Source organism: Semicossyphus pulcher, unplaced genomic scaffold (assembly GCF_022749685.1).
Source record: "Semicossyphus pulcher isolate SPU_LCO1_2020_fin unplaced genomic scaffold, fSemPul1.0.p SCAF_10, whole genome shotgun sequence".
NCBI classification, from domain to species: Eukaryota; Metazoa; Chordata; class Actinopteri; order Labriformes; family Labridae; genus Semicossyphus; species Semicossyphus pulcher.
Genome location: NW_027211604.1, coordinates 942,785 through 965,108, shown reverse-complemented (window position 1 = coordinate 965,108; position 22,324 = coordinate 942,785). Strand labels below are relative to the sequence as shown.

The 22,324-nt window shown below is 45.0% G+C and overlaps 1 protein-coding gene across 1 annotated transcript; it reads right to left on the bottom strand.

Annotated features, from left to right (window-relative positions):
- Window positions 1-16,453: 16,453 nt before the first annotated feature.
- LOC138603138 (protein sprouty homolog 3) lies at window positions 16,454-19,820 on the bottom strand. Its single transcript, XM_069674829.1, has one exon. The coding sequence runs from the start codon at window positions 19,818-19,820 to the stop codon at window positions 18,900-18,902; it is 921 nt and encodes a 306-aa protein (XP_069530930.1). The 3' UTR covers window positions 16,454-18,899.
- Between the last annotated feature and the right edge of the window lie 2,504 nt (window positions 19,821-22,324).

The window sequence follows — 22,324 nt, the reverse complement described above, 5'->3', positions numbered from 1 at the left end:
ATAACCACAGGCTTAAACGCCGCTCTGTGCACTGATTGGCTCGGTGTGCTCAGGTGCGCAGATGGGCGGAGTTTCAACTGTTGCGCATCATCGACTTTTCCTTCCTTCACGAGCTAACCCTGGACTGAACAGGAGCGACGTCACTGACACTTCACTGTTGGACAAACAACATGCAGGTGGAGTTCTCCGTGGATGTGCTGTTGATGAGTTGTGTCTGCACGTGCTGATACGTCACCGACACGCCGGGAACATCATGGAGCAGAGGTAGGACGTTTTATACCTCACCTCTGTGCTCACTGCTGCAAATTGCACCTGCTGTATCGTCGCTGCTCGGTTGAAACACATTTTCATGAACTGAAAAAATCGGTCAGTTAATGTAAAGATGTCAGTTTGGACGGTTGATTCAATTTCTTTGGTCTTTTATCAAACACAGACGCAAAATGTTTCCTGTGTGCAGCTCCTGAAGTTTAAAGTTTGGCGTCTCTTCATCCGTAACTGTTGAAGTTTGGAGTGATTGACTTAAACAAAGTCACGTTTACAGGTAAAGTTATAAAAAGGAACAAAGAAATTATTTATAATCAAAAGCATGAATATTTGCAGCACTATCCAAGTTCCTGTCTGTTTGTGCTTCATGTAAGTAAGTTAGTACAGGCACTCACAGTGCTTTACATTGACATCACATACAGAGATATAAAACAAGACAGACACAAAGGCCATATGAGCCACACAAATAAAAGCGTACAAAGTTTAAACATCTACGGCAGATACAACAAATAATAAAATACACAGGACATTAACCGTCTGAACAGGTGTGTTTTTAACTGACGTTTGAAATATCAAGAGATGCAGCAGGCCGCGAGGATGTGGGCAAAGCGTTCCAAAGTCTGGGTGCTATGGCCTGGAAAGCTCGACCAAGGTCGACCTTAAGGTTGGTGCGTGAAACAGGAAGCAAGAGTAGCATGTTTGACCTGAGGGGGCCGGCTGACATGTGGAATAAGTTCAGCCACATATTCTGGAGCCTGACCATGAAGGCATCTGAGAATGAGGATTTTGAACTGGACTCTGAATGCAGCAGGGAGCCAGTGAAGGGATCTGAGTGAGGGAGTGAAGTGAGACCTCGTTGGTTCTCTTGCAGCAGCATTCTGAACAGACTGCAGGCGGTTTAAAGCAGACGTGCTGAGTGAAGAGAAGAGAGCATGACAATAATCGAGTCATCGTAGTGATCTGGTTGTAAAGTGCAGCCTCGTCGCGTGTCTTCCTCTGTTTGTTGTGTTTGGCTTCAATCGGTCTGTTTATGTGTCTGTGATGTCACTGCGTTCATTGTGTGTGTGCGTGCAGGCCTCTGCGGTGTGTCCTCTGGTTCAGAGAGGTGTAGAATCAGCGAGAGGTGGTGGACCTGCAGGACTCGGTGTAACCTGAATTCTTTTATGCAAGATGAAGTTTTGTTGTTGTTTGCTGCCGGCAGTACAACCAGAGAGAGGAAGAGTTACTGTGTGTAGTGCTATTGCATTATAAAAATATGAAAATATAAATAAAAAAAATCACATCTTCACACGTTGACAATCAGTGAAAACAAGGACTCGACATCAGGCCACAGCAGAACATTTAAAGAGACAGACTGACCTTTATTTTCTTGACTGATGAACATGTCTGTGCCAGCGTGTTTTTTATGTGAGTGTCTAATTACTTTCTTTATTACATCCAAAGTTTACAGTGAATCCTTTTTAGTTGTGCTCACTGCTCACTTCTCACTGAGACCACAAGAGGGAGCTCCAAGCCCACGAGAAATGTAGTAACGTCTCCTGTCAGCCTCTGAACAGTTCATCAGCTCAAACACCAAACTGATGTTAGGACAGAACCTTTGCATAGATACACCTGCCCAGGTGCTTTCCCTTTAAGTGTTTCTAACAGGTGGTGATTAAAGATAATGCATTTATACTCCTGACTGTTTTATCAGTGAGTCTAATGCAGTTAGTCCTCTAAATAAGAACACTATGTGAAACTACATCATAAAAGCTACTGTGTGTGTGTGTGTGTGTGTGTGTGTGTGTGTGTGTGTGTGTGTGTGTGTGTATGTGTGTATGTGTGTAAGTGTGTGTGTGTGTGTGTGTGTGTGTGTGTGTTGCTGTGACTCACCATACATTGGAACCAAGAGAAAAGATTCCCACACTCTCTCTCTGCTCCCTGACCAGAGCACTGTGGGAAGAGGAGGAAGTGCGTGTGTGTGTGTGTGTGTGTGTGTGTGTGTGTGTGTGTGTGTGTGTGTGTGTGTTTCTAGTCTCTATCTTCAGACATTTAGATACTTTTCAGGCTTTTTAAGGGTCTGAATGAATGTTTTTTTTCGGACTGAATCAATGTTTTTTTTCCGATATAGAAATCTTTATTCAAAACAAGTAAAAAAGAAAGATTATAACAGATTCAGTGGTGAGATGCAACAAGATACTTTAGTTATTTATGATATTTATATATGCTGATTCTCTGCAGAGACGTTGTAGATGATAAAAGTAAAATATAAAATTAAACATTTTACCAAATATCTTCAATATCAAACATAAAATATCCAAATAAAAGCAGCTGTCAGGATCTTTCATTTTGTGTGGATTTGGCGCCCCCTGTGGACAAAGTGTGTCATGTGATTTCACATTCAGAGCTCTGGTGATCCTTACAAGTCAAAGATCCAATCCAGTGTTCTTCTTTTGTTCAGATGAAAAATCGGGATGAAGGTGAGGTGAGTTACCTGATCCTGGATAGAAATAAAGTTCTGGATCATTTTTATATCGATGAAATCTTTTGACCACCCGGGCCGTGATGACACCGCTTCACCAAAACTGTAGAATCCATTAAAACCAAAACATTGAGCTCAAACAGTCAAACAGTCCACCTGGTGGTTCAGCTGTACAGTCGATCCCCTTTTACTGTTGATCATTGATCCACTGTCAGTATGAAAATCTGTCACTGTCACTCATCTGAGAAATGTGATGTTTGTGTGACCGCCCGGCTGATCTCCAAAATGTTTCTTAATCACGACTAACAGGATAAATGTGTGCTCTTAAAAAGACCCATCAGGTATTGTTAGACAAACCCGTTAGTGTGTTTGCCCGGTGGCGTGTTTGTGTGTTTTCGCCCTCTGACCTTTACTTCCTGTTGCAGCAGTGGGCAGTCAGTTACCCAGGGTCCTTTGCGGGGCCAGCTGTCAGGGCCTCCGTCCAGCGATTTCCAGCTCAGACTGTGGGAAAGTTGGAACCCCGGTTTGTCCCATAAGGCTCGCTAATATCAAACAACTGCCCCCCCCTCCCTTCTCATCCTGCTTCCTGGACCAAAGCGCTAAATATAATACACGCAGGGCCCCGACCTGAAGTACAGAGCAACGATACTGAGCGGATATTAAGCGTGTTCTTTCACAGACTTTACTTCCTTTTTACTTCTGTGATGTTGTTGGATTTCCAGTCAAAGATAGCGGCATCAGTTAAACAGTTTTACACCGAGATGTGTCATCAGAAGGCTCGTTAGGAAAACGTTCACTGAGGTGATAAATCAAGTGAGAAGTGGGACCCTTTTCTCCTCTGGTTTTATACAGTCAGATTTGTTCAGTCAGAGTCGCCCCCTGCAGGCCATGAGAAAGAATGCACGTTCAAGACACTTCTGCATTGGCTGCGTCCATTTTTATGCTCTCTTTAATCGCTTTGTTTGAATTCTATGAGTCAAAGTCTCACAGTTTACTTTTCCTGAAGTCTTCTGCAAAAAAAAAAAGTCATATTTTTTAGTCTGTAATTTCACTTTTTGTGTTTTGTGGCTGTAAAATAAACTGAAGCCAAGCCCAGCCTGCATTGTTGGACGGATGGACGGATGGATGGATGGATGGATGGAGGGCTGGTCGGTTGCATGACTGGCTGAGTACACACAACACTTAACCCCATCGCTGAACACCACCACCACCATCAGCAGCAGCAGAGGGCCATTACTGTTCAGGAAATATGCTGAATTATTCAATCACTTCCTCTCTGCATTCTCTACAGGATGCACACAGTCTATTGAAAATCACAGAGAGGGTGTGTGTGTGTGCGTGTGTATGTGTGTGTGTGTGTGTGTGTGTGTGTGTGTGTGTGTGTGTGTGTGTGTGTGTGTGTGTGTGCGTGTGTATGTGTGTGTGTGTGTGTGTGTGTGTGTGTGTGTGTGTGCGTGTGTGTGCGTGTGTGAGCGTGTGTATGGGTGTGTGTGTGCGTGTGTGAGCGTGTGTGAGCGTGTGTGTGTGCGTGTGTGAGCGTGTGTGAGCGTGTGTATGTGTGTGTGTGTGTGTGTGTGTGTGTGTGTGTGTGTGTGTGTGCGTGTGTGAGCGTGTGTGTGTGCGTGTGTGAGCGTGTGTGTGTGCGTGTGTGAGCGTGTGTGTGCGTGTGTGAGCGTGTGTGTGTGCGTGTGTGAGCGTGTGTGTGTGTGTGTGTGTATTGATGATGTATGCATTTGAAGAGTCTGCCTGTGTTGTAAATGGTCGTGACCTACATTAGGCTGCTGTTTGAACTCAGATTAACAAAGATTACAAGAAACAATGAAGTTTTAAAATCATTTAAAGTTAAAGGTTTAATAAGTTGGATTTTCCTACAAAAATAAAATACAGACTTTTACAAAAATAATATAAATCATCACTTATGGGCCTCTGTGTGTTGGTGAGTGAGTGTGTGTGCAGACCCCTGTGAGACCCTTCCCTCTGCATCTGTTCTGTTGTTTTGCTTTGCACGGGACGTTTTCAGGAGGGGCGCTGTCGTGGTTCCCTGAGCCAATCACAGCGTACAGGTGAGTGTGGGAGTGGTTCAAATTAGCAGCTGGGCCCCATTCAGACCGGCGAACATGGCGTCAGAGCGATGCAGAGTTAGTCTTCCTTCTGTTGGACAGGTAGGTGCCTCAAACTGGGTAGGGCATGCTAGGACAACAGTAACCAGCAGTTGGCATGCTAGCACAAAGGTAACGGTGATGCTGTCGGTGTTAGCTCGGCGTGCTGGGCGTGTTCTCGCACGAGAGAGAGAGAGTGAGCTTCTGGCGACGAAGAGCCCAGGAGGAGGGGCCCAGTTTGAACGTGTTGTTGACAAAATGCAAGAAAAAATCCTTCTGATGATGCCTTTAAATAAAAATGTTTTGTTGTATTAAAATAAAAAATCATAGTTATGTCACTGCTGTAGCAGATGTTTGGAACATTGGGTCACATGCTGCAGCTCACTGGTTGTCTATAGTAATATTGGATTATATTTTGACTATATGAGAACAATTTTGGGCAGCGACCTTGACAATATAACGTACAAGCTTTTATAGGCATACAGGCAACTAAGTGTACATCATGCTGGCTGTCAACATCCTGTTATTTGTTCATTTGTTTCTCTCCTTTAATGCCCCTTTGTGTTGAACTTTGACCTTATGGTGGGGATGGGTGGGAGGTGGGAGGGCCGTTTGCTGTAAAAAGAAATAAGGAAGGGACCTCTTGGCCTTATTGTACATTTTATGTCTTACATTGGTCCTTCAGTAAAATATATGGGGAAAAAACAGGAAGCTACAGATGAACTGGAAAAATGTTTTTAACTGTATATTTAAATTAAATAGAGCATGTGCTGCATTCAGGCTCATGTACACATTTAGCATCAAACTAAGACTTAAAATCAGGTTCTTTACCTGAGTGTGGTGCATCATGGGTAATTTCAGTGTGTCTTTGGGAGTTGGGTGGATAGGGTGTCTCTGTGCAGCGTCTCTGATCTGGATGTCTGACGTGACGCTGGAGGACGGGGAGCAGCTCGTTCTTCCTCTCGGCCTCCACACACTCATCATGCTGCACTTTGTGCTGTTTCAGCTGCTTCGACAAGTTAGTCGCGTTGCTTTGCGGCACAGACGCAGGTTTCATGACCTCTTTGCTGATTATTTTTTCTTGCCTCAAGATTCAAGATTTCAGTTTGGCGCCTCTAATGGCGATAAAAGGTAATTGCTGAAGTAAACTTCCCAGACGTCCACGGCTGGCTCCCTTTGGTTGTAACTCTTGATTTTCCAGGCTGACGGTCGCTTTCCTTTTCAGACTGTTTGCTTCATCTGAGCGTCGAGTTTGTTTCTTCTTCTTTGGATTTTCACTTCTTGTTGAAGTTGTATCTGTAGTCATCCATCTTTTCTTTGTTTGTTCAGCCATAGTAGATTACTGTTTACTCGCAACACTTGCAGAGAGCGGAGAAGCAGCCGCTTAGCTCCGCCTACCCTCTCTGGCAGACCAACCCCTGCTGGCTGATGGGAAACGCGTCTCTAACTGGGCGCCGCTTGGGATGTTTTCCGTGAATAATATATGCTGCAAATACAAAGGCTTTCATCAGTGGGTCATAGGCTCAGTCACCATTGTGTTACCTCATTCAGAGATAGTGACTTAACAGACATTTATTTACATTAAAATCTTCCAGATTATACCTTTAACATCACCCGCCCTAAACCTGAAACACCTCCAAACAAGCAATGGTGAGCCGTTTCAGGGGGACCGGCGTTTTGGTTTAATGAGCGACTCGCTCTCTCCGCGATGAGCGTCAGCAGCCATCACGACACGTCTGCACAAACAAACAGATACATTTATAATGAGATCGTAATGAAATACGACAAAGAGGCATTCACGAGGACAGCTACGTATTCTCTTCCTGTTTTAGCAGCTGCTGTAACCACGACAACCACAGACGCGTTCAGCTCAAAGTCAGCAGTTAACATGGTCACACTTTGAACCAAAACACCGTCTCTGTTGTTCACTCTTCCTCTCTAAACTGCTGCTGAGAGGTAGGCGCTCATCACATGACCTGCCAGCTCCCCAAAAAATGAAGCCCAAACCTCTCCGTCGCCCAATAACGTCAATATCACCGTCAGTCAAGTTTATTTAATCGTGGGAAGACAAAAATCGTGATCAGGTTAATATTGGATTAACTGTGCAACCCTAATGTGGAGGAACATACATATTAACGGGAACATTTGTTGAGTCAGGATAAGGTGATAACATTTTGTATGTTTTTCAGGAAATGAAGAATAAGTAATTATTGTGAACATGTGTCTCCTCCTACGCATGAACTCTTGGGATTTGGGGGCTTTTAAAAAACCACACCATATTTTGGTATTTATCTTAGTTTGCCAAATAAAACACAACGAGTCTCCAATGTGTCTTTTTATAAAGTGAGTGGGATCGTTTTTAAAACAAGTGCTTTATTTTAATCCTGCACCTCTGACTGGAACACTGGGACAAGAGCAACAAACACCTGCAGGAACACGGAACAGGAGCGCTCAGCTCTGGTTTTAATTCATGTTGCACAAAGAGGGTGACAAATAAGTGTGGCTGGTCACATCAGCATGATCCAACTCTAGATTGTGCGGAGCATGCATAACATTCCTGGGCAGTTTGAGGGGTCGAAAAGCTCTAAATTTACATGGAAAAATCCTGGAGTGAGAAGAAGCTGATGACTGGACAGGGGACGAAAGAATGAGGGAGGGAGGGAGGGAGGGAGGGAGGGAGGGAAGGATGTGAATTCCAGAGGGCAGTGAGAGGAGTTTTGTCATCCCAGCAGCAGAAACAGGAAGTGAGTTAAAACCTCTGTCCTGACCTTTTGACCCCTGCAGATAACATTCCCACCCTCCCCCGGCCCTGCAGCTGTGTGCAGCCCTCCCTCGCTCCATGATCTCTCTCTCCTACTTGTTTCCTGTTCATAAGTCCATGAATCATCAGCGCCCACTGTCTCTGCATGCATCTCTTTTCTGTGCTGAAGCAAATGACTCAAACCAGTTTAGTTATCGTGTTTGGTTTAGATGAACAATTATTGGACACATTTCCTGTTTCCCACATGGTGTTGTAAGTTTTGAGACTTGTACCTTCATGCCCTGCTGCACAAACCTGCTGTGTTTGCTCTCATGCACACCTTCATGTTCCAAATCATTCAGTCCTTCCTCCATAAATGGACTGTACTTATACAGTGCTTTTCTAGTCTTTGCGACCACTCAAAGCTGCTTTTCCACTACATGTCACATTCACCCATTCACACACTGATGGCAGAGGCTGCTACGTAAAGTGCCCAACTGTCAATCAGTCATCACATTCATACCCGTTGGCTATGCCACCGGGAGCAATTTGGGGTTCAGTGTCTTGCCCAAGGACACTTCGACATGTAGCCTGAGGGAGCAAGGGATCGAACCTCCGACCTTCTGATTGAAAGATGGCCGACTCTACCACTGAGCCACAGCTGCCCCGAAATCCGTCATTCTTTGGACATATGTGGTTAGCATCCAGTGTAGAGAAGCAAAAGCTTGCAGTGTTTCGGTGCTCGACCTTCATCAGTCAACAGTTTCTTTTCCTGTGAAATACGTGTGCAAAATAGTTTCTACTTTAAACTAAAAGTGTGAAAAGCCCTTTTTACTCTGCGGTTCCGCCTCAGCGCCGTTACGAAGCTCCGCCGTCATGCAGCCTTTGCCATTTTACATTGGACCGAGCAACGCCGACGTAAAGCCGCCCTAGTGTGTGTTTTTACAGCGTTCCTGCGTCGTGGAAGCAACATGTGCGCAAGGCTCCGCTGTTTACACAGACGCTGTTTCGCCTCTGGTGCTACGTCTGCTGCCGGCTCAGAGGCGGAACGACGGCGCCCCACCATTCAGCCTCCGTGCGTTTCACATAGAAGACGGAACGTCACAGAGGCGTAATAATCCCACCTTGAGCTGGCCGTGTGAAAGGTTCTTATTTGCATATTAACAGATGGTCTGTGATTTACTCTGAAAGGCAACTTAATGAGGTTAACTACGCAAAACTCATGCAAACTAACATTACATTTTTTGGGCTGTAAAGTGTGGTAGCATTAAATAATGTCGTGTTTCAGTGGGAGGTCTAATATTTAGTCTATCCGCTCTGACACAACTACATCATCTCATATCTGCTCCCTGTCTTCATCCTTTCCTCCCTTCCACACACACACACACACACACACACCCACACACACACAAAACGGAAACCACAGCCGTGACCTCTTATCTTTTCCAGACACCCTGCCAGCACCTGAGCCAGCTGAGTCCACTTTGTATCTTGGATCATTACGTGAAAGCTCACATTCAGAACAACTTCTAAAGTTTCACAGAAACACATCAGAGTCTTCTGTTCGAGAGTTACGTTGTGAAGTATAAAGATTTTAGTCATCGAATGTAAAGATTTTAAGTTAACTAACAAACAAGTTGAGCGGAGATCAGCAGCAGTTCAGCTCGCAGCCCAAGAAGCCCAGGCGAAGAGCTTTGGACAGCCACTGATTTTGTTTGTGTTAATCATCGTGTCTGGTTGTTCTGAGAGGAGACCTGTGCAGGTAATTCAGCTCCTGGTAAAACCCTCTTGAATGAAGAACCCTGAAGGAGACCTTACCTTAAAGCAAGCAGAGCAACTAGAAACAAGCTGTGCTAACGTTCACAGCTTCTCCTGACGCGCTGCAGGCCGATGAGTCTCAGAGAAACAGAATGAATACTGCTCAGTGTCGTGTTTTAACCTGTTTTAATTATCTTTACTTTTAAAATAGAAAATAAAACGGCCTTAAAAGGAATAATAGAACACTGCAGCACATGGTGCTACATTCTAAAGTTGAACTAATCCTCTGGTTTCTTAATGCAAATCATTCAAACTGGCCTCATTATTAAAGAATATACAGTATTTATATGATGATTTCTCCTTATCTTATAAGTTGAAAGTATCAGCCACATTTAACTCTGCTGAAGGGTCATTGAGCAGAACACAGAATCCCTCCCTCCTCCCTGACCTCTGACCTCCTTTCATTTGTGTTTTTCTGCCTGTCCATTGACGTCTACAAACCAAAGCGATGAGTGTGTGTGAGGCCGATCTCCCTCCACTCGGAGACGCTCCTCTCCGACAGCAGAGCGCCGCTATCATCTGTGTAAACACAGAAGAATGGTCTGTGGGGTGATTGACAGCTGTATGGGCATTTGACAGACAGGCGGTTTTGTTCCTAAGAGGCTGGGAGGCCAACTCCCAGGGTGCACCGGGACAGCGCCTGTGTCCAAACAACAAGGGCCACAGTGAAGATGCACACGTTGGTGTGGGTAAGGGGTCGGGCAGGGTGGGGGGCGGCTCCTCACCTCTGGACACCCACTGCTTCAACAGCGGGGTCAAAGGTCAAGACTACAAGTGGCATCACTCGTCAGCCTGTCTCATCAGGACGAGAGGAAGAAGAGAGAGCTTCTTAAAGTAAATGAGAGTACTCGTAGCTTTGCATGATCGTTGAGCCTTATTGGTGGTCGAAAGAACGAGTCGGATGTTCTGTCAGTTTATGCACGATTAAAACATCGCAGAAGAAGAAGGCCCAACAAGATGCCAGTCAAACATCAAATAACAAATATTTTATTGAAAAACATGAAAATACGACACATCAGTTTGTTTTATTTATTAAGAAGAATATTTACAGTTTTGACGTCGGCCCTCACAGCCAGGAGCTCCTGACTCTCTTCATCTCTCCAGTCTGAGGACATCTTTGATGTCGTCCTGTAAACGATCCTTCTTCACCCTCGGATGTTTTTAATCATCCTGTTGTGTGTCGCTCCTATTGGGATATTTATCGTATCGTGACTCATGTATCGTGATATTTATCTGACTCATGTATTGGGATATTTATTGCATCATGATATTTATCGTATCATGAGGTCCTGACCAATACCCAGCCCTAATTTACATGCATGTTTACATTTCACTAGAGGGTCAGAGGTCAGGGAATGTGGCCAGTGACTGCAGTTTAAACTTGCAGTAGGTTAATAAAAAGTAACATGAAACTCAGCAGAGCAAAGTGGAATTGAACCAGCAACCTTCTGTGTACAAGGTCGACCGTTACCGCTACCAGGTCAGCTCTCACCCAGAGCCCCGAGCTGGTGAACGGGTTTATGGGTAAAAGCTTGTGGAGGAAACATCCATGCATTATTTATTTACTGTATCACACTTTAACCTACACACACACACACACACACACGCACACACACACGCACACACACACACACACACACACACACACACACACACACACACACGCACAGTGTACTGAGTGTTTGTGTGTCACATATGACAGATAAAGTGTGTGTGTACACTTTATCTGTGTGTTTGCTCGTGTATGTTCACAGGAGTACATACAGTACATCCACGTGTGTGTGTGTGTGTGTGTGTGTGTGTGTTACTGTGTGTGGCTCCAGAGGGAAGTGTGTAAGGGTAGGAGATGCTAAGAGCTCTGCTTTAATGCACTTTGATTTGAGATGATGAACAGAGAGGCAGCACATGCACATAAACACAAACACACACACAAACACACATTTGCGTCTCGTTTCTCCTCCTCTTATAATCCCTCCTCCTCTCTCCTCATCTCTTTGCATGTCTCTCGTATGCACACACTCACACACACACACACACACACAGACACACACACACACATCTGTATGCAGTGCTCTGGGAAGCCATTAGTGTGACCCAGCCTTGATTACTTATTTATGGGCTCCACAGAGTAAAGTGAGGGAGTGGAGTACCAGGGGGCCTCATTTATAAAACTGTTGTTTGACTTCACCCACATCTCACCACTCTGGATTTTACCATTTACAACAATGTCAGCAAAAAACACCACCGAGTTTCATCCACAGTGTTCAGAACGGGCAGTTATACCGGGCATGAACTGGGCTGTGTAAAGCCCGATCAGATACGAGAGGGCAGAATTTGAGGTGTCTGCAGGTAAAAGTTGTGCTTCCTCTTCTGCTCAGACATCAGGCAGAGGAGTTGAGTGTTCGGCCAAAACGCAACATCAGGTCGAAAGACGGCAACTTGTTTGGTTACTGATCCCAGCTGCACTCTGTTGCAATGATAAGGACAGAGGACCAAACACAACAAACTGTGACAGTCACTGTGAGGTGGTGGATCTATTACATTGGTACATATTCAGACCCAAACCATGAGGTCATTTTTGCCGATATGCCGATATTTTACAACCCTTTTTGCCGATTGTGCATTTTGATACCGATATATGAGGCACATGTTTTTTTTCCACCTAATTGCAGAGAACATCAAGCGTCCCCTGCAGCGGACTTGATATCATGCTCTGATTGTAGTGGCCCGCTGGCAGCTTCTTGAGATGGCCGATTAAATTTGTAGTCATGGATAAACGAGATCTGGCCCCTCCTCTCGTGACCGATGCTGAGCAACCCATGTAAATAGCGACCTTGCTGTCCATCTCAGAAACTGTGAAAAACTGCCATACCGCGGACACCTTGCGTCCTTCTCCACGCTTGACGGAAGAGGCAGTCAGTGCGCGCGCACACTCCCGACACACTGCCGAGTCACTGTTGGAGCATTATGCAAGCTTGTGTAGGGAGTCATCGAGCATTTAGGCAGAATTAAAGCGTTACTTTGTCTGCGGAAAATATCGCCAGAAAAATGATATATCTGCCGATGCTGATGTGTCATCTTCAAGCTATAATCTGCAGATACCGATAACATGCTGATAATATCGTGCATCCCCATAACCAAACTGTGGCCCTCTGAGAACAGTAACCAAATGTCAATTATTATTGCACCTCTGAAAGTCATAACATGTTTCTACACACGCTATTATTGCAAACTCGACACTGACACTAGATGCAACATCGTTTTGTGTACAGTAATTACCACTTTGTACTTTGAGTAGTTGATTACATTTTTCATGCAGTTTGCCCACTGGGGGTGCAACGATTAGCAACGATCGTTAGTTGATTACGCCATCGAGCGTGTTTTTCTGCTGTGTGCGGATATCACTTTGTTTTCTGGAGTTGCTGAGGGGTAAGCCATCTCACATCCTTACTATCTCTGCGGAGAGTAGTTCATGCAAATCAGTGACCGGGAAGCTCCAGGTGCACAAAAAATAGCAAAATGGCGGCGTTGATGCAACACCATCCCGTCCTCAAACTTGTAAAGTCTGCAGAGCGAGGATCGCCTGCAGGATCCGGGAGCACGCCGGTGATGCTCGAGCATTTGAAGAGAAGGAACGATGGACTTGTGTTTGATGCACTTTTTTCTGTCAGCACTTTGTCTGTCGTTGATTTCAAACGGACAAAAATTTTATTTCTCTTTTGTATCAGTCGAAGCCGAATCAGCGGCAAACTTTATGAGACGACATATATTTGAATGAAGGACTCATATTTCTTGTCTTTATTGTTAGTTGGCACATGCTTAAAGAAGCTCCGACTACATTTAAAGCTGAGAGATAAATAAATAATCGATTATCAAAACAGTGGTTAGTTGCAGCCCTATTGGTCATGGTGGTGTTTTAATACTGTCCTGCTCTCTGTTCAGACAGCCTCCAAACTTGCCACCATCAAACGTCGTCTGTGTTATTGAAATAAACTCTCAGTAAATATCAGCAGACACTCAGAACATCGTGTCCTGTGTTCATAGGAACATCTGATGTTAAAGATCACAAGCTAACATAGACGACGGCCTTCTCCAGTATAAATATTCATCCCTTGTGTCATTTCATTGTAAGAAGTTAAATATTTAATGCAGTCACAGAAAGTCACAAGAGTTCTGTTTGGAAACTTGTTTTATTGGTTCGTCTTTAGCCAGGAGGGTAGCAGCAGCCACACCACACCAAGAGGAACAAATGAACAAAAAGAAACAAACAAAAACAACAACATGGTGCTCTGCGTCTCTGCACACTGTAAAATAAATACTTCACTCATCACCATCCTCAGGATTACTGTTACCGCCACTGTTGCAACCATTTAAATAAATATCCATGAAGCAGTATCAGCAGTGAAACAGAAAGTGTGAATGCATATTGTTCCATATATAATATATTCATTTTAGATAGACTTCTATATATATTTGTTCCATATACTCTCCTTAAACTCTTTTACAACATACAAGATGCCAATTTGTACCAGAAGCGATGCTTGCTAAGACACGAGAGGAGTTTACTGGTTATAGTGGCAGCCTGCGTACGTACAGCGTCAGACGGCTTCCAGACATGAGCTCCGGTCCAGAGGGAGGGATGTCGGAAAGATCTGGGAAATCTTGAAACTGAAAGATTTGTATATTGGAAAGCTTTGTTTTTACAGACAGATACACACAGAGTAGTCAGGAGAGGGTGTCATAGTTGCACACCTGTAGGCGACGTGAGGAGGAGGAGCATTTAAACCTCAGTGTCCTTTCACTTCAATCTTTTTTGTGCCTAATGCAACAAAGGCAAAATGATCTAACAGTTAAAACCTGAACTGTGAACCTTTACAGATTCAACTTGACGCGTTTGAACCCGTCCTCCCACTCTGTGTGTGTCCGTGCTGCAATCAAAGCATTGCAAACTAAAGAGGCTGTGATTGGACGACTGTCCCTGTAAATGTTTGAAAGCTACTCTGAACACAGATGAAACACAACTGGTTAAAAAAAGCAAGTTTTCTCTGCAACATTCGGATCAGATAGAAAACAATCTGGGTACAAATAAATGTTCCTCAAGTTTCTCCCCCAAGCACCAAGATGTGACTGAAGTAACTCAGCCAATGTAGAGGAGACAGTGTGTGAGTGTGTGTGTGTGTGTGTGAGTGTGTGTGTGTGTGTGTCTGAAGCCGTGACCACACTAATGCAGGCGAATCTGGAAACAAACTTTTCACTGTGACGGTTTTCAAACCTCCCAGCGACAGAAAAGTGTTCTTCTATCGGGCAGCGTCTTCACGCAGCCACAAAGTGCTTTGGAAGCATTGTTTGACATTCACAGAGCATGCATGCAGGAGAGAACGAGCCAGCAAAGTATCAAAAATGGCTCCCATGACAAGCACACATCAGCATATTTGAAGCTCAGTTTCTTCTTTTGTCTACGCTGCAACGCGGGCACTGGCACTTTCCAATGTTTGCACCTGTTCTGCTCTGGGTGGCTGAGAACGCTAACTGAGTGATTCATCAGCATTAGTGTGATTCGTGTCAACAAAGGTGTGATGAATTAATAGAACATAGACTATGATTGTTGGTTGCCAATACTTCCAATAATAATAATAATAATGTGAAAGGTAACACTCAAAGTGGAGAAAGTTGTAAAAACAAAATAACTCAGTGTGTCCTCCACAGGTGGAAACCTGTACATGAAGGTGAAACCAGTGATAAGGACAGAAACGTTTGGGGCAACAGCGATGATGCAAAAAGCTTTAAACTATTAAACAGTCCCTGCAGGATTTCTCAGGCGTGTTCTGTGATTGTTGCAGCCAAAGTCGATGCCCTCATATTTCTACAGAATTGCAGATCTTATATAGAAGTGAGTTTGGTGACATAAATTTCTTCCAAAAGTTGCAACAAGGTTGAGAAAGTTGTGCAGCAAGTGGTTGCATGAATTCACAGGAACGCAACATCGCAACCAAGTCACTGCGTCATTCTCTAAAGTTGAGAAATAAAGGTTGTTTCATTGGGTCTATATTCGAGGGAACTTGCATGGTGAACGTCTTTCCCTTACTCGTGTTGTCATTAAAGCTCCAGTAAGCTCTAGAAAAGCGTGATGTCCCACTGCAGCTATAGCATGGGGAAAGTATTAATTGCCTACCTGACCTTGAGAGAGAAGTTGAAGCGATACCAGCTCTCACACCTCTGCACCACCTGATGCTGGATTGTCTAAAGAGAAGCCTAAAAATAATGCCATCAGAACGGTGGCGTAATGTGCTGTCAGACAAACTGAAGCGGCCCTAGCCCTTCCTTTAAAACACACTACTCCTTATTATGAAGAACAGAGATGAGCTTCTGGTGCTGAAGAATGTTTGCCATCCAAAAGGGAACTTTAAAAGAGTTCAGTGTTTGCTCAGAGTCGCCCCAAACGTTCCTGCCCTGATCACAGGTGGACTGTAAATCAGTAAATAATCACTATAATGGAAAAACAGCTGTAACAATATCGACCTCAGTGAAATAAACAAAAGCAGAATAAAAATAGTCAGACAGTAAATCGCCCATATTTACATATAAAAATATATGAACGTAACATTTAACAAATCAGCGAAGGGTTCGTGTGTCTGTGCTGAAGTGACGCATCCTCACACACATATAAACACACAGAACGGCCCATACACACCGTGCACGCTCGATGCTGTGTGTGTGTTGTTTTGAAAAGAGAAGCCTTACACCATTGCTGCATTTACAGTTTGAACCGTGTGTGTGTGTGTGTGTCGCTTCTGCTGAATAACTTGTTCGGTAAAAGTGATGCATGCTCTCCGTCGGACTGACTGGTGACATCAACCTCCTCCTCCGTCCAACCTCTCTTTTCCTTCCCAGCATCCCTCTCTCTCCCCATCATCTGTCCATCTGCCAAACACCACAACCCCACTCATCCTGTCCCCTCACTTCCCTCCCTCCCTCCCTCCCACGCTCCATTCTTCTCCGGCCCATTAAGAGCTATCATGAAGCTAATTGCCTGTTTGATCAACTCTCTATGGACCAGGAACTGGAGGCTTTTAGCCCTCTGAGCGTAAGAGGAGAGACGGACGAGGCAGGAGGGGATATATGGGTGTCTGGGAAAGATACGCCTTGTGTCAGGCAGCTTTTGCTCGTTGGGCTTGGTTGAAGTTGTTTTTCTTTTTGTGCTGTGGTAATATCAAAACAGAACAACAGGAGGAAATCATAAAGTATATCTTTCTGTGTCTTGTGCTGGAAGATTTTCATTACATCCAGTCTGCCTCTCAGCAGTCCTTAAGGTTTACTCGTATGGAGATACCTGAGCTCAATCAAGCTCATGAATGTCTCGGGCCATATTCTGAAATTATCTTCCGTGCTTCTGAGAAGGATTGTGGTTTACTGAGACGGACGGCTAAGGTCGTCTAGGCTGCATAACTCAATCTTTGTAGTTGCCAACTAGCAGAGCAAACCTTGATCTCATTGGACTGTTTCCATTTGTTGGTTTAGGCAATAGCATGGCTCCCCCACCATCAAAATCACCTGACATTGAGCCCAAAATGTTTTAAAAAGCTCCTCAAGATGTTGTTCTTCCAGGCATTGCTAACTTTCACTAGAAGAACTTAGATTTTTATTAGTTCCAGGTTGCTTTGGTCCTCTGGACAGCCAAGACTTAAGAGGTGGTATTCAACGCCAAAGAGACTTTTAAGTCTAAAAACAAGGACTTGCATGATGATTATTTCCTAATTTGCTTCACCTCACTGTTAGAAGATGTTTAGTAAAAATGGCGAGGATCAAACAGTCTCTACAAACAGATATCTGCGTGTGAAGGCAGCATCTGTCTGCGAGGGCCGAAGTGTTCCGCTGTAATAATGTAATAATGACAAATACAATTTGAAGAGATTTTGCTTGTATGCAGGTAAACAGTTAAAGAGATGGAAACTCATTGGCCGAAATGTAATCGCAGGACCTAGCAGTTATCTGAACTCCAATCTGCACACAGGTGAAGATAACAATCGTAGAGGTCGTCTCTAAACTCCAGCGTAGGGAACAGTAAATCTTAGGAGGACTCTCTTTTCCTGTGTTGGTATAACCACTGCCCCTGAAATATTGGTGTACTCAGGTGATGAGTGATTGGCTCCAAACATATGTGAATATGGCCCCTGGATCAAACCAAGTGGGATAGAAAGAACTCAAGAAATCCTGAGACTATGTTTGGAAAGCTACGGTACCTCTGATGCCAACATTATGTCCATGGTAGCATTATTGGTCTTTGGTTTGGTACCAACAAACTCAAGAAAAGCTATTTTTCATCCATCATACTTTATGATCAAGGTGCTAGTGGACTTCCTCAATGAGAGTAAGACACGACGATGGTTCAGGTAGAAGAGAATTTGATTTGAGGATGGGGGAGAGAAGGATGGAGGTGGAGGTGGGGCAGCGTTAAAGGAGGTCGGTCAGAGGAGGGAGGCTGGCGACAGCCTGACTTCAGGAGGAAACCCGACCAGACCCTCAGAGCTCCACTGTAGCAGCATGGCTAAAAATAAGACAAGGGAGGCTTCTTCTGCTGACAAAACAACATACACACGGGCTCTACGTACACAGGTTGGTGTACGGTATGAGGACACACACAGACAAACACACACGCACACGCTGCCTAGTCACAATGGATGCACCCTCCCTCCGGTTAAATAGTCTCCCGTTCAGCTCTCGGCTGCTGGGGAAAACGTTGTCCCTCTACCTCACAGTGCTTTTCCTTTACAAACAGTTCGTACAGTGCATGGTCCCTTTTTTTGGTTGCAAACTGTAGTTACGGGTGTCCTACAAGTGTCTGTGTTCTCACTTTATGCTTTGTCCCAGTCTGATATTTACCAAAGCACAACATTGGTTTTCTTCATTCGTCTTCAGCCATTAGAGGAATTTTCTGAATGTCACAGTGATTTAAGTCCAGCTCCTACTTCCCATGCTTCTTCTGAATCTCTCTTTCTAGAGGACAGAAACTCTTGGCAGAGACCACACACGTCGCCACAGGCATCTTTCCTTCATGATTTAGTCCACTGCCTGTCTCTGTGCTCTGCGAGTTCTCTTTGCTAACGGTGGGGAAGAAGGAGGTTCAACAATAAATAAATAGATTTTAATGCATCCAGATTACACCACAGACTGCAGAGAGGTGATCTGTGTCTGGAAGGCTTGGTTAAGGTTGAAGGGCAGTCCAGCAAAGCACAACAGCTTCTCCTTCTTCAGGATTACTTTTGTTTTGTAGGCATTAAGACTCCAACATGAACAGGCACAATAAAGCTTTGGTCCCTCCTGAGCTGGAGAAGAAGTTAATTCAAGGTACATAAGGTGAACAACACTTCACGTTGGTTGATTGGTTGGCTTGTTGTATGTAGGTAGGTGGGTCACAATGGCATTGTCGTCACAATGTCAGCTGTGGCACTGATGGCGACAGCATTGCTTTGGCGACAGCTGAGGGGAGATAGATTTACCTGGCCCCCATCTAGGCCTGTCATAACGGCTTCTCTAAGGCCTTGCTGCGGAGCGCGGGATGACCAGGGTTTGGATTGGAGGCGGAAATCTTGCGGCAGACAGTGTTGGTGTTGCTGCACCTGCAGCCGGGGCGTGTGGCGCGGTCGTGGGCACCCTGGCACAGGGCAAGGCACAGCCTGGCAGGGGGGTAGCAGCAGAGGCAGGGCAGACAGAGCGACAGCAGCCCCATGGTGCCCCAGCGGGCACAGGCATGGGCTGGAGCGCAGGAGCATGGACGATCAGCACAGTTATCCTCGTCATCCTGGGCGGAGCAGTGGTAGAACAGACCTTTAACACAGCACAAGCAGGTGCCGTACTCCACTGCATTCTCAGCGGAGCACAGACAGCGCTGTCCACAGGCCCAACAGGAAGGCAGGCGGCGGGGTGCACAGCACTCATGGCACTTACAGCGACCACAGCGCTCGCAGATGAACGAATGGAGGCCCAGCTCAGCCTCGTCATCTGTCAAGCCTTTACCGAAGGAAGCGTCAGGCTTGAGTTCTCCTTTAGGCTGAGAACGGACCACTGAACCAAGGCCAGAATGAGATGGGGTCAAACCTGCAAGAAGTCGCTGGTCTGAGGTGGCACTTGTCCGGGAAATGGAAGAGCTTATGGTACTGGAACGGCTCAGGTGGGCCAGGTGAGCATGCTGCTGCTGACTTTGGCTGCGGGACAGGGCTGAGTGGAAGGATGATTGGGGGTGGTGGGAATATACTCCTTGAGGGTAACGGTCTTCATGGGCATAGAAAAATCCCGTCTGGGATGCCGGTTCCAGCGCCACAGGCCTCTCCATATAGTCATTGTTGGCCCGGATGGCACGTATCTGGTCGAGTGACAGCACTGGGACCTGCTGGAGGTCCAGGCTGTCCAGCTCCACCCTGTAGGAATGGGCAAGGTCCATCCTGGTGAGCCAGGCTGGGTGGCACCAGGGCTGCAGACCGGTGCTCCCAATGCTCACGGCACATCAGACAAACCTGCAGACACACAGAGAGAAGCAGATGTGGGTGATGTTGAGTTAAAGTTTAAGGATTCCATCATCAAACCTGTGATTATAAAGGAACATGCTATTAAACAGGAAAACATTTCTGGTTCGACCCCAGAAAACTTGATCCAGTGGATGTTAGGTGCTACAAATGTTTTAAATGTCAAATGATCAGCTGAACGCAGAGCACAAAACATATCTTTGAATAGTGTGATGCTCACGTAGTCTTCAATCTATCAGGTCCAAATCATACGACACAAGAACATTTCTGCTTTCTATGTTCCGTGGGAGATTTTCCACTTGCTGATCTAAAAACATGATTTGGTTCCCAGGAACTGAAGTGTGTTGTTTTTGGTTTATTTTGAATTAACAGAAAAAGATTCACTGAGTAAGCATGTGAACCAAAGCCACAATGGCCGGACACCAAGAAGAACCACCGACAGACAGTTGAACTGCATTAGCTGAAGTCCCAGAGATCCGAGTTCTCTCCATTGTTGATTGTAAAACATGAGGCCTCACGATCCTTCCGACTTTGTTGGTGTCAGAAAAGTAATTTCTTTCTGTTAAAGCGTTAAAATAATGCTGAGAATAATATCCAGCAAAAACAAACGCAGCCACTTTCAGACAAAAACTTAATTTAACTTAAAGTCATTTTTATAAAATCACAAAATTAGTAAAAAGCTTTGATTGTTGGCAAAGACAACACAACATATAGCAAACTGTAACCTATTGCTTTTAAGACATTTAAACAGCACTAAATCAAACATGGTTTGTGCAGCACAGCCTCCACACCGCCATCAGCCATGTCATCATGACCGCTGAGGTTCTCCATTGCTCAGGCTAACGCTATTATTAGCCTGCCAGAGCCAGAGAGAAACAACCATGAGGTCCACACTGTAATTTAGCATCTGTCGAACACAGCTGCTGCTGCCACAGAGGAAACCCACCTGCAGACGGAGAGGCTGGCTGTGTCACCAAACAGCTCGAAAGACGACAGTGAAAGTGCACAGATTTGATTTATTTCACTCGAGTGTGTGGATCAGTCCCATTCAGCAACATCTCATTGAAAAGATGCCCTTTTCTAGATATGATGAACATTAAGTCGTACACTTTCGGTCTGTGGTTCAACCCAAACAGAAACCACTTCTAAATGCTGATGGCCATTCAGAGGTCTCTTTAATGGTTACTGATATCTGCCTGTGGAAAAGTAACGACTGTTGGACTGTGTCTGTGTATGGAAAGCGTGCAGTTTACTCGTGACATCTCTCTCCTCTGGATGAAGCGTCTGCAGCGTTACACGACTTAGGCTATCGATACATCCTTCTGTAACTTGGGTGAACTTTAAGAAGGAATTGATGAAGTGATGAATATGAGCAGTTAAATGAATGCTTTCAAACCTTATAGTGCGATGGGTACATATTGGAATACGATACACAAGACTTTGAAAAGACAACAACACCGTCTGCCCTTGGCATTATATCACTGTTGGCATTATACACATTCATTAAGTGTTTGTTGTGTTGGTATAGCAAAGCCTTTTCTTCCTCCCTACTTCAAACTGTCACCGGTTCCCAAGAACCATCCATCCATCATCTATACCTGTTCAGGGTCACAGCCGGCTGGAGCCTATCCCAGCTGTCACTGTGCGAGAGGTGGGGTTACACCTGTGCATCACAGGGGTGACACATAGAGACAGACAACCTTTCATGTTCACATGCACACTCACACCTACGGGCAATTTAGAGTCACCAATGAACCTAATGAGCACGCCTTTGGACTGTGGGAGTAGGCCGGAGAACCTGGAGAGAACCCCACGCATGCACGGGGAGAACATGCAGACTCCACACAGAAAGGCCCACTACATCCAAACTGGGATTCGAACCAGGAACCTTCTAGCTGTGAGGCGACAGTGCTAACCACTGCATCTCAGTGCAGCTCAAGAACCAACCATCGCCTTGCTGCAGTGTCCTAACGATAAGCAAGTGTCCAACTATCCCGTCACAGTGACAGTAGCTCGTGTTTGCTGCTTCGTATTTGGTGCTGAAAAGAGTGCAACGCTTGGCTGTTGGCTCACGACATTGAACTTCCAACATTTGCATAAGCTAAGACTAAAGACAGGACAGACCGACCTCAGACAGCTCTGACTGAGCTCAGTGTCGGCCGTAAATCAAATGATCGTCATTATGAAATGCGCCTCAACTCCAGCAAAACAGTCATGATTTAATTCTGACATTGGAGAAATGAGCTTAAAGGTAAATATAAAGTTCTTAGAGTGCAGTAAATGCACGAGCTGAAAAGACTTAATTAAATAAAAGGTTCAAGTCTGGTTAAACACGCAGCTGATTTGATTCCCTGCTCAGACATCAGATTAAACATGAATGAAAAAACTCAAGGAAGAAAGTCGTCTGTGATAACATTTGAAT